General features: G+C 42.0%; 1 protein-coding gene across 1 annotated transcript in view; it reads right to left on the bottom strand.

The window, feature by feature from the left end:
- The window catches only part of LOC113407719 (disintegrin and metalloproteinase domain-containing protein 20-like), a gene marked incomplete at its 3' end in the record, with an annotated part of 214,612 nt that overhangs the window by 78,136 nt on the left and 124,971 nt on the right, over window positions 1–11,505 (bottom strand). Inside the window, 1 exon segment of the mRNA XM_026657440.1 lies at window positions 4,935–5,127. Coding sequence (XP_026513225.1) covers window positions 4,935–5,127 — 193 coding nt within the window.

Genomic DNA, 11,505 nt, shown 5'->3' with positions numbered 1-11,505 from the left:
CACCCCCCACCCCATACATCCACCACATCAGTGTTTAACTTCAAAAAGGGGAACTATACAAAAGTATCTTCGGATATCCCTCAAAGCGAGGATTTTCATTGTGGGTTCATTGGTGGGTTTTTAAGTGGTTGAGGAGCCCAATGCATGCTCTGCAGATTTTTCCCACAAAAGTGACAGGTGTAATCTTGGAGGAGACATAGATGTTGACTGGAGTGTGGTGCTCCTTCTTTCCTCTGTTGTCAGTTCTCTGTCTTTTGAACGTGTCTGTTCTCCTCAAAGTGAGCTATGGCTTGGTGTATGGTCTGGCGCCACTGTGTTCTGTTCTGTGCTGAGTCCTCCCAATTTCTTGGTTTGATTCCTCTCTTTTTAAGGTGTACTTTCAGAATGTATTTGAAGTGCTTCCACTGCCCTCCGCGAGCCCTTCTTCCCTGACTTAACTGAGAGAAGAGTACTCGTATTGGGAGGTGAGTGTCAGACATACAAATACAGTGGCCTGCCCAGCGGAGTTGGTGTTTCATGACCTGTGCTTCTATACTGCTGATGTTGGTTGCAGAGAGAACGCTGATGTTAGTGTGTTGGTCTTCCCAGCCGATCCTAAGAATCCTCCTGAGGCAGCGCTGCTAGAACCACTCTAGCCGCTTGAGATGTCATCAGTAGGTTACCCAGGTCTCACACTCATAGAGAAGGGTGGGGATGATAACTGCCTTATAAACCATCATCTTGGTGCCTGTTTGCAGATCCCTGTCTTTGAAGAATTGTTTGAGTAGTCTTCAAAAGTATGTGCTGTCACAGTGGATCCTGTATTCAATTTCTGTGTCAATTCTCGCTGTTTGCGAGAGGTAGCTGCCAAGGTATGGAAAATGGTTCACATTTTCCATGGGTTCTGTGCTGATGGTGATTTGTGGAGTACGAAGAGTAGTTTGTGCAGGTGAGGGCTGGTAGAGTACCTTGGTCTTCCCAATGTTGTGAGAGAGACCGAGGCTGTGACAGGCATCTGCAAAAAGATTTAGGTACTTTGCAGGTTGTTCTCTGTGTGTGTGTGAGAACGATGTAGTCATCTGCATACTGAAGGTCAGTGATGCCAATTCTTGTGATCTTAGAATTTGTATGGAGATGTCAGAGATTAAGGAGTTGGCCATCCATATCCTGATTCCATCAGGAAGGCGGTCATGGATGAGAATCAGGATCACAGCAAGGCAAATGGAGAAGAGTGTTGGAGCAATGACAGAGCCCTGCTTAACACCAGTGCGAAGGATAAATGGTTCGGTCTCTGAGCCATTGCACAGAATGGTGGCAGTCATTTCATCAAGGAGTAGTCTGACTATGGAAATGAATTTCTGTGGACAGCTAAACCTACACACCACCTTCCATAGGGCATCACAATTGATAGAGTCAAATACCTTGGTTAGATCAATGAATGCCATTAACAGTTCCTGGTGTTGCTCTCTGCATTTCTCCTGAATCTGTTGTGCCACGAAAATCATGTCAGTTTTGCCTCCGGATGGCCTAAAGCCACACTGTGATTCAGGAGGAGTTCCTCAGCAAGGGGGAGAAGGTGGTTTAGTAGGATCTGGGCAAGGATCTTCCCTGCGATGGAGAGGAGGACAATACCTCTGTAGTTCCTGCACAAATATTTGTCCCCCTTCTTGAATATTGTAACAATGTTGGGCATTCTTACAATCAGGTGGAATTTCTTTGCAGACCCAGATTTTGTCGAGGAGTTGGCAAAGTTTGTGCTGGAGCATTGTTTCACCAACTTTAAAAACCTCAGTTGAGATGCCCTCTGGGCCTGATGCCTTGTGATTTTTTGATGGCATGCTGGACTTCCTCAGAAGAGGGGGGATTAGCAAGGTGTTCCATTGCTGAGCCTTGTGGAACAGACTTGGTGTCTTCAGAGACCATGGATTCACGGTTTAGTAGGCTCTCAAAGTACTCCTTTCCACATTGTTGAATGGCCGTATTGTCCTTGGGGAGGGTGGAGCCATCCTGGGAACATAGGGGGGTTGGGCCTTTGAAGTTGGGCCCATATATAGCTTTTGTCGCTTTAAAGAAGCTTCTCATGTCATCCTGGTCTATAAAACCCTGGATCTCAGAGGCCTTCTCTTGCCACCACTTATTTTTGATGTCACATAGCCTCCTTTGGACTTTGGCTTTGAGCAGATAAGTGTTATGTTTTTGTTGGTTACAGGAATCATTTTTCCAGTTACAGAATGCACTTCTTTTCTCTTGAATTAATGCTATGATTTCCTCATTGTTTTCTCTAAACCAGTCTTTGTGCCAATTAGTGGAATATCCTATAGTTTCAGCACATGCATTGTGACTAGTATTTTTATGACAATGATATTGTCAGGCAAGTTAGAGTTTTCCAGACAGTTGTTGCTGGAATGTCTAGCAGCTGGCTTGGTCCTGAAGTGCTTTCGCTTAGTCTTTGGTATATGCGGTGTGGTGGATTTGACGGATTGCAACCTTGTCATGGTAGAGAGGCTTGCGTGGGCTAAAGACCCTCAGACCACATCACCCGGAGCTTTCATACTCCTGGTAGGGTCCCCCTTGGCGAGCAGGTCTGAGGCGAGGCTCCTGACTAACCATGGTCCAAACTTCACAAGACCCCAACAGAGGATCAGGGGCATATAGAGGACCTTTTAATACTCTGTGGCTGTGAAGGCAGGTGAAACTTCACTTTCAAATTTAGCAGTCTGAACAGCTTAATGGCTTTAGTTTGGTGTCTCTGGGCACTCATGGGATTTACAAAAAGAGAAGGAAGAGTTCTGGAGACTAGCTTGCCTGAAAGCAGAACTGAACTTTTAGGCAGCTATAGGTAAGGGGATCAAGTCCTACCCTCACTGACAGTTCTGGTTTTGCCTTTAGTCTGATCCTGAGAAGAAGAATGCTAACGTAGAATATCTTGAGTTTAGTGATATTTCCTAAGAAAATGCTGGATCTAGCAAGAGCTTACAGCTAATTCCCTGTAACCAAGAGCCTCCTCACAAGACAGCATAAGAAAGATCGTGTTCCTTTCCTGCCTCCCTGACCACAACACAGAAATGAAGTAGTTGGGTCCCATGTCTGATTTCCCAGATTCTCACAATCATGAGATTCTCCTCAAAAGTTAACTGTAGGTCTCTGATGCTTGGGAAAGAAATGTCAAAGAGAAAAGGACATTTCTTCTCCTTTTTGGAATCTAGTCTCCAGAACAGGAAACACCCATAAACTTAGTAAGAAAAAAATCTTCCAAATTTAAGAATTGAGAGCATTCATCATTTCTTTGATGTGTACAAGGAAATATTCATAACTAGTAACCAGACACTCTGGGTTTGAGTCATTTAATCCTTGAGAACAAGAGTTGTCACACCTTTTCATCAGCCCAATATGGACAATATCTGTTGATTAAAGTATCTCATTTTTTAAAAAAATACTCTGTGTGCCAGCACCATAAGACTAGAGATTGCATTCGGTTCTCTTCTGTAATATGGCATAAAAATGTAACTAAAATGAGAAACTGATTTGACTGAAAGGGAAAAAAAACTATTCAAGGCATGAGAATGTTCACATTTCTGCACATGTGGGTGCTACACGGTAAAAATAGTGAATGAGCACTGCAAACATCCCAAACACATGGAAACTGGGAATTTTACATTTGTTTAGGATATTAATCCTTCAGATCAAATGTAATACGGTTGGCACATGCCTCTTGCGAGCGCCCCCTCCCTGGTCCAATACAAGCCTACTCACTCAGTTTTGAATGGGGTGGCACGTGCCTCTCTCAAGCATGCACCTCCCAAGGGAGGGTTCTTTTGCAGGGTCTTCGGTGACACTCCCTTCCAGCCGAGAAACACATACTGTTGCTCACTTCCAGGGTATACAGTATCTAGTTCTTTCTCAGGCCCTGGTACAGGTCCATAGCACCAAGGCTTCCTCCCTGGAGGTATTGCCTTCTTTAACATCCTAACAGGGGCCCATCTTGGTACGCTCAGTTGATGTCCTGTCAGCAGCCCTCCCTGGGCTCAGTCTTCGACCAGATCAGCAGGGCCCATCATGGTACCCTCGCTTGGTCTGATTATATTCTGGGCTCAGTCTACCCACACTGACCTGAAATTGATCCTGCTGCTCTTCCAGCCAACCAGGTACCCAGTCCTCCCTCTTTGAGCTCCAGAAAGAACTGGTTACTCTGCCTCTGCTGCTGCTTCCTTTTATATGGTCCTTCTGGCCCCTGATTGGTCGCTCCAGCATCCCCTCTGATTGGCTGCTGGGAGGACTTCTCCTCTGCTTTTTTCTGGGGAGGGAAGAGGCAGGGCCACAAGGCCTCCAGCAGGTGGCCTCTGAATCTAGTCTACCCTGTCACACCAAAGTAGATACTGAGAATGATTACATTCTTCCTGGGTGTCTCAGCACTCTTTCCTCTTTAAAATGTTTCCCATCTCATTAGCTCTCACGTAGCACCTTCTGTAGCCAAAGAGGACTCCCATATCACTTAAGTAAGTATCTACCACAATTTTCCAAACCAGCTGTTCCCAAAAGTCAGCTGCTTTGTGTGCTAGGAGCCACTTCAAACCTCTTCAATTGCTTCCTGGGCTGAGGAAGCATGTAGGATCCAGCAGCAGGGGAAGAAGTGTACAGTGAGACTGTTTAGATATTGCAGTGATTGGTGTTATAGAATAACCATCCTAATATATAGGTATGATATGCAAAATCCACTGATTAGACAAGGCAAGTTCAGGGAGAAGGTCAACTTCCCAGCAGAGGTGAGGCAGGATCAAACAATACTGCAGCCACTCCCAGAAGCCACACAAACTCTCCCTCCTTTGTGGCAGAGCCTCCTGCCCAAAAAAGTCTGTTACCTAGCCCCCAGACAACAATCATATAAGAACTGGCCAATTTCCTAACAGTTAATTCATGCTGCTATGTGTTTTTGTAAATAATAATGCAGGTCTTGCCTTTGCCAAATACAGCTTTGCACTGTCTCTCGTGGTTACGGCATCTCCCTTGGAAACAACAGTCTTTGTCACCGCATGGAGTTCCATCCTGCTTAAATACATCCTCTGGGCACCAGCTTGAAGTCCCATTGCAGTACTCAGGAAGGTCACACTCACCAATACTTTCTCTGCATATTTTCCCTTGTCTATGCAACTGTTAAAATAAGAATACAAGGATCTGGAGGGGATTTCTCTCTGGAGGCCTATTCCACAAGCCGCCATTTGCCTTCTTAAAATGTGTTTGTTTTAGGAGTCCCCAAACATTTAACAGGTAAGAAAAAAAGCCACCTGCAGTTGGTTTGACATTTATTTTAACACAGATCAGGTAAGAGGAAGATGCAACATAAATACTCCTTGTGCTGTTAATTAAGGAGTGCACTCTAATTCCAGTATTTAAAATATTTATGATTCTTTTCCACTCCCAAATGATGATAAATTCTTCATATTTTTAATCAATAACAATGGACAATGGAAAATATAGTTTTTGCCTATCTACTCTTTTTTTTCATGTGGAGTCTGCTGAGACTATAGCTGGGGTCTCTTCACCCACAGTGTTCTATCACTGAGGAGAGGGGGATGGGACCCACCTATCTATATCCTCTACAGAATGAGTACTTAGTAGAAGTGGATAGAAATTTCATGCTCTAATAAGAATATAACATTAGGGATCTATTATCGACCACCTGACCAGGACGGTGATAGTGATGATGAAATGCTAAAGGAAATTAGAGAGGCTATCAAAATTAAGAACTCAATAATAGTGGGGGATTTCAATTATCCCCATATTGACTGGGAACATTTCACTTCAGGACGAAATGCAGAGATAAAACTTCTCGATACTTTAAATGACGGCTTCATTGAGCAGATGGTACGGGAACCCACAAGGGGAGAGGCAACTCTAGATTTAGTCCTGAGTGGAGCGCAGGAGCTGGTCCAAGAGGTAACTATAGCAGGACCGCTTGGAAATAGTGACCATAATACAATAGCATTCAATATCCCTGTGGAAGGAAGAACATCTCAACAGCCCAACACTGTGGCATTTAATTTCAAAAGGGGGAACTATGCAAAAATGAGGGGGTTAGTTAAACAGAAGTTAAAAGGTACAGTGACTAAAGTGAAATCCCTGCAAGCTGCATGGGTGCTTTTTAAAGACACCATAATAGAGGCCCAACTTCAATGTATACCCCAAATTAAGAAACACAGTAAAAGAACTAAAAAAGAGCCACTGTGGCTTAACAACCATGTAAAAGAAGCAGTGAGAGATAAAAAGACTTCCTTTAAAAAGTAGAAGTCAAATCCTAGTGAGGCAAATAGAAAGGAGCATAAACGCTGCCAAATTAAGTGCAAGAATGTAATAAGAAAAGCCAAAGAGGAGTTTGAAGAACGGCTAGCCAAAAACTCCAAAGGTAATAACAAAATGTTTTTTAAGTACATCAGAAGCAGGAAGCCTGCTAAACAACCAGTGGGGCCCCTTGATGATCGAGATACAAAAGGAGCACTTAAAGACGATAAAGTCATTGCGGAGAAACTAAATGGATTCTTTGCTTCAGTCTTCACGGCTGAGGATGTTAGGGAGATTCCCAAACCTGAGCCGGCTTTTGTAGGTGACAAATCTGAGGAACTGTCACAGATTGAAGTGTCACGAGAGGAGGTTTTGGAATTAATTGATAAACTTAACATTAACAAGTCACCGGGACCAGACGGCATTCACCCAAGAGTTCTGAAAGAACTCAAATGTGAAGTTGCGGAACTGTTAACTAAGGTTTGTAACCTGTCCTTTAAATCAGCTTCTGTACCCAGTGACTGGAAGTTAGCTAATGTAACGCCAATATTTAAAAAGGGCTCTAGAGGTGATCCCGGCAATTACAGACCGGTAAGTCTAACGTCTGTACCGGGCAAATTAGTCGAAACAATAGTTAAGAATAAAATTGTCCGACACATAGAAAAACATAAACTGTTGAGCAATAGTCAACATGGTTTCTGTAAAGGGAAATCGTGTCTTACTAATCTATTAGAATTCTTTGAAGGGGTCAACAAACATGTGGACAAGGGGGATCCAGTGGACATAGTGTACTTAAATTTCCAGAAAGCCTATGACAAGGCCCCTCACCAAAGGCTATTATGTAAATTAAGCTGCCATTGGATAAAAGGGAAGGTCCTTTCATGGATGGAGAACTGGTTAAAAGACAGGGAACAAAGGGTAGGAATTAATGGTAAATTCTCAGAATGGAGAGGGGTAACTAGTGGTGTTCCCCAAGGGTCAGTCCTCGGACCGATCCTATTCAACTTATTCTTAAATGATCTGGAGAAAGGGGTAAACAGTGAGGTGGTAAAGTTTGTAGATGATACTAAACTGCTAAACATAGTTAAGTCCAAAGCAGACTGTGAAGAACTTCAAAAAGATCTCACAAAACTAAGTGATTGGGCAACAAAATGGCAAATGAAATTTAATGTGGATAAATGTAAAGTAATGCACATTGGAAAAAATAACCCCAACTATACATACAATATGATGGGGGCTAATTTAGCTACAACAAGTCAGGAAAAAGATCTTGGAGTCATCGTGGATAGTTCTCTGAAAATGTCCACGCAGTGTGCAGAGGCGGTCAAAAAAGCAAACAGGATGTTAGGAATCATTAAAAAGGGGATAGAGAATAAGACTGAGAATATATTATTGCCCTTATATAAATCGATGGTACGCCCTCATCTCGAATACTGCATACAGATGTGGTCTCCTCATCTCAAAAAAGATATACTGGCACTAGAAAAGGTTCAGAAAAGGGGAACTAAAATGATTAAGGGTTTGGAATGGGTCCCATATGAGGAGAGATTAAAGAGGCTAGGACTCTTCAGCTTGGAAAAGAGGAGACTAAGGGGGGATATGATAGAGGTATATAAAATCATGAGTGATGTGGAGAAAGTGGATAAGGAAAAGTTATTTACTTATTCTCATAATACAAGAACTAGGGGTCATCAAATGAAATTAATAGGCAGCAGGTTTAAAACAAATAAAAAGAAGTTCTTCACGCAGCGCACAGTCAACTTGTGGAACTCCTTACCTGAGGAAGTTGTGAAGGCTAGGACTATAACAGCGTTTAAAAGAGAACTGGATAAATTCATGGTGGTTAAGTCCATTAATGGCTATTAGCCAGGACGGGTAAGGAATGGTGTCCCTAGCCTCTGTCTGTCAGAGGGTGGAGATGGATGGCAGAAGAGAGATCACTTGATCATTGCCTGTTAGGTTCACTCCCTCTGGGGCACCTGGCATTGGCCACTGTCGGTAGACAGGATACTGGGCTAGATGGACCTTTGGTCTCACCCGGTACGGCCTTTCATATGTTCTTATGTTCTTAAGTATTACTGTAGCACCTCGGAGCCGTAGCCAAGGACCCAGATCTCACTGTGCTCGGCACTATACAAATATGGAACAAGAAGACAGTCCCAGCCCCAAAGAGCCAGAGCCCAAGTATAAGACAAGAGACAAATGATGGATTCAGATAGATAGGGGAGCATACAAGGAAACAATATGACTAACTATTGTCAATTTTTGGTAGGCATTAAGGAAAAGGAGAGTTTTGAGGTGGGTTTTGGAGGGTAATTGCTTAGTTTTAATCAATGTTTATGGAGAGCTCCTCACAATCATGAGGGGCAGCATGGGAGAAAGCATGAAAGTCCTTGTTTGAAAATTTAACAAGTGGGTAATGGAGGCTGACCTCAGGGGTGGATTGGAGTTGAGCGTCGACCACTCAGTAGTAAATGAGAGATGACATGGTGAGGATTGGTCAAGAAAGGTCTTGAAAGTGAAGAAAAGTAGCTTATATTTAATGTGATATAGAAGAGGGAGACAAGAGAGAGAAGTAAAAAGACAGGTGACATGGTCAAAGCGACAGACTAGGAAAATGATCTTTGCAGCAACATTATGAAAGGATTAGGGCTGTTGATTAATCACAGTTAACTCACGTGATTAATTCAAAAAAATTAATCATGGTTAAAAAATTAATCAAGATTAATCGCAGCTTTAATCTCACTGTTAAACAATAGAATACCAATTGAAATTTATTAAATATTTTGGATGTTTTTCTACATTTTCAAATATTTTGATTTCAGTTACAACACAGAATAGAAAATGTACAGTGCTTACTTTATATTATTATTTTATTAGAAATGTTTGCACTGTAAAAATGATAAAAGAAATAGTATTTTTCAATTCATCTCAGACAAGTACAGTAGTGCATTTTCTTATTCATGAAAGTGCAACTTACAAATGTAGATTTTTTGTTACATAACTGCACTCAAAAACAAAACAATGTAAAAGTTCAGCGCCTACACTTCCACTCAGTCCTACTTCTTGGTTAGCCAATCTCTAAGACAAACAAGTTTGTTTACATTTACGGGAGATAATGCTGCCCACTTATTTACAATGCCACCTGAAAGTGAGTACAGGCATTTGCATGGCACTTTTGTAGCCGGCATTGTAAGGTATTTACATGCCAGATATGCTAAACATTTGTATTCCCCTTCATGCTTCAGCCACCATTCCAGAGGACATGCTACCATGCTCATGACACTCGTTAAAAGAAAAGTGTTACTTAAATTTGTGACTGAACTCCTTGGAGAAAACTGTATGTCTCGTGCTCTGTTTTACCTGCATTCTGCCATATATTTCATGTTATAACAGTCTTGGATGATGACCCAGCACATGTTCTTCATGTTAAGAATACTTTTACTACAGATTTGACAAAACACAAAGAAGTTACCAATATGAAATTGTACGAGGAGATTTTGGCAAACCAGTAAAGTGCCTGAAACCACTATGGCTTATTGTTAAAGGCAGCCTAGTCAGCAAGCTGTAAATTGGCCATTCAGCAGTCTCAGCTTGACCAAGGCAGGAGCGGGGGGGAATTTTGGGTGCTTCAGAAAGGGAAGCTTGACCCCGCGTCCTTCCTGATAAGAATTGTGTTGAAGTTGCTGATACATCCATTTTAAAAGACCAGGATTTGCCCCAGGAATGTCTATTGGGGTCTCAAGGCTGCAAACTCTGGAAAAACCCACACCTGGTTAATCAATAATCAGAAGGAGCCTCTTGCTTGCCCATTGGAACTGCTTGCTTAACAAGTTTTCTTTAAGGGACATGTCATTCTATTACTAATGTATAAATAAGGGGAAAAAGCTTGATATGGTTGGACTCGTTTGGGGACTCTTTTGGACTCTCCCTCTGGATACATCTTGCAGTCCCCACCGGCAGACGGAAGATTTGGCCACCGGAAGCCTGCCGCTGTGTCACTCGAAAGCCACACTCAGGTTTGGTAATTATCAAGGGTTGGGGGTGTTTTACTAATCTGTTGTGGATGTGTGTGAATGCTTGAGACTAAGTAAAGTGTAGCTTTAAGTGAAAGCACTCTTATGTTGTCCTGTTTGTGCCAGCCATCTATTGGTCGGACGGCCGTATCTCCCCTGATTTATTTCCTGACACCACCTTGCACAGAGTAAAAGTTACCAAGAACTTTGGGTTGAAAGAACCCCGGGTAACAAAATTTCTAAAGATACAGCACTTGACCCAAGGTTTAAGAATATGAAATGCCTTCCAAAATCTGAGAGGGACGAGGTGTGGAGCATGCTTTCAGAAGTTTTAAAAGACCAACACTCTGATGGAGAAACTACAGAACCCAACCACTGAAAAAGAAAATCAACTGTCTGCTGGTGGCATCTGACTCAGATGATGAAAATGAAAATGCGTCGGTCCACACTGCTTTGGATTGTTATCGAGCAGAACCCGTCATCAGCATGGACCCATGTCCTCTGTAATGGTGGTGGAAGTATGAAGGGACATATGACTCTTTAGTGCATCTGGCATGTAAATATTTTGCAATGCCAGCTACAACAGTGCCATGTGAACACCTGTTCTGACTTTCAAGTGACATTGTAAACAAGAAGCGGGCAGCATTATCCCCCGCAAATGTGAACACACTTGTTTGTCTGAGCGATTGGATGAACAAGAAGTAGGACAAAGTGGACTTGTAGGCTCTAAAGTTTTACATTTTTTTGTTTTTCAATGCAGTTATTTTTGTACATAATTCTACATTTGTAAGTTCAACTTTCATGATAAAGTGATTGCACTACAGTACTTGTAATGGGGGAATTGAAAAATACTATTTATTTAGTTTTTTACAGTGAAAATATATGTAATCAAAACTAAATATAAAGTGAGCACTGTACACTTTGTATTCTGTGTCATAATTGAAATCATTATACTTGAAAATGTAGAAAACATCCATAAATATTTAATAAATGGGTATTCTATTATTGTTTAACAGCGCGATTAATCGTGTGATTAACTTAGATTCATTTTTTTAATTGCTTGACAGCCCTAGAAAGGATATGTGTGGGGAAAGATTGCATTTGTCAAGACCAGAGAGAAGGATATTGCAGTAATTGAATTGTGAGATGATGAGAGCTGGGATGAGAGTTTTAGGTGTTTGACTGGATTAAAAAGTTATACAGAAAGAATTGGCAAGGTTAACAAACTGCTCAG

This window comes from Terrapene carolina, unplaced genomic scaffold (genome assembly GCF_002925995.2).
Source record: "Terrapene carolina triunguis isolate 2854851 unplaced genomic scaffold, T_m_triunguis-2.0 Scaffold244, whole genome shotgun sequence".
NCBI classification, from domain to species: domain Eukaryota; kingdom Metazoa; phylum Chordata; order Testudines; family Emydidae; genus Terrapene; species Terrapene triunguis.
This window is presented reverse-complemented; position numbering and strand designations above follow the sequence as displayed.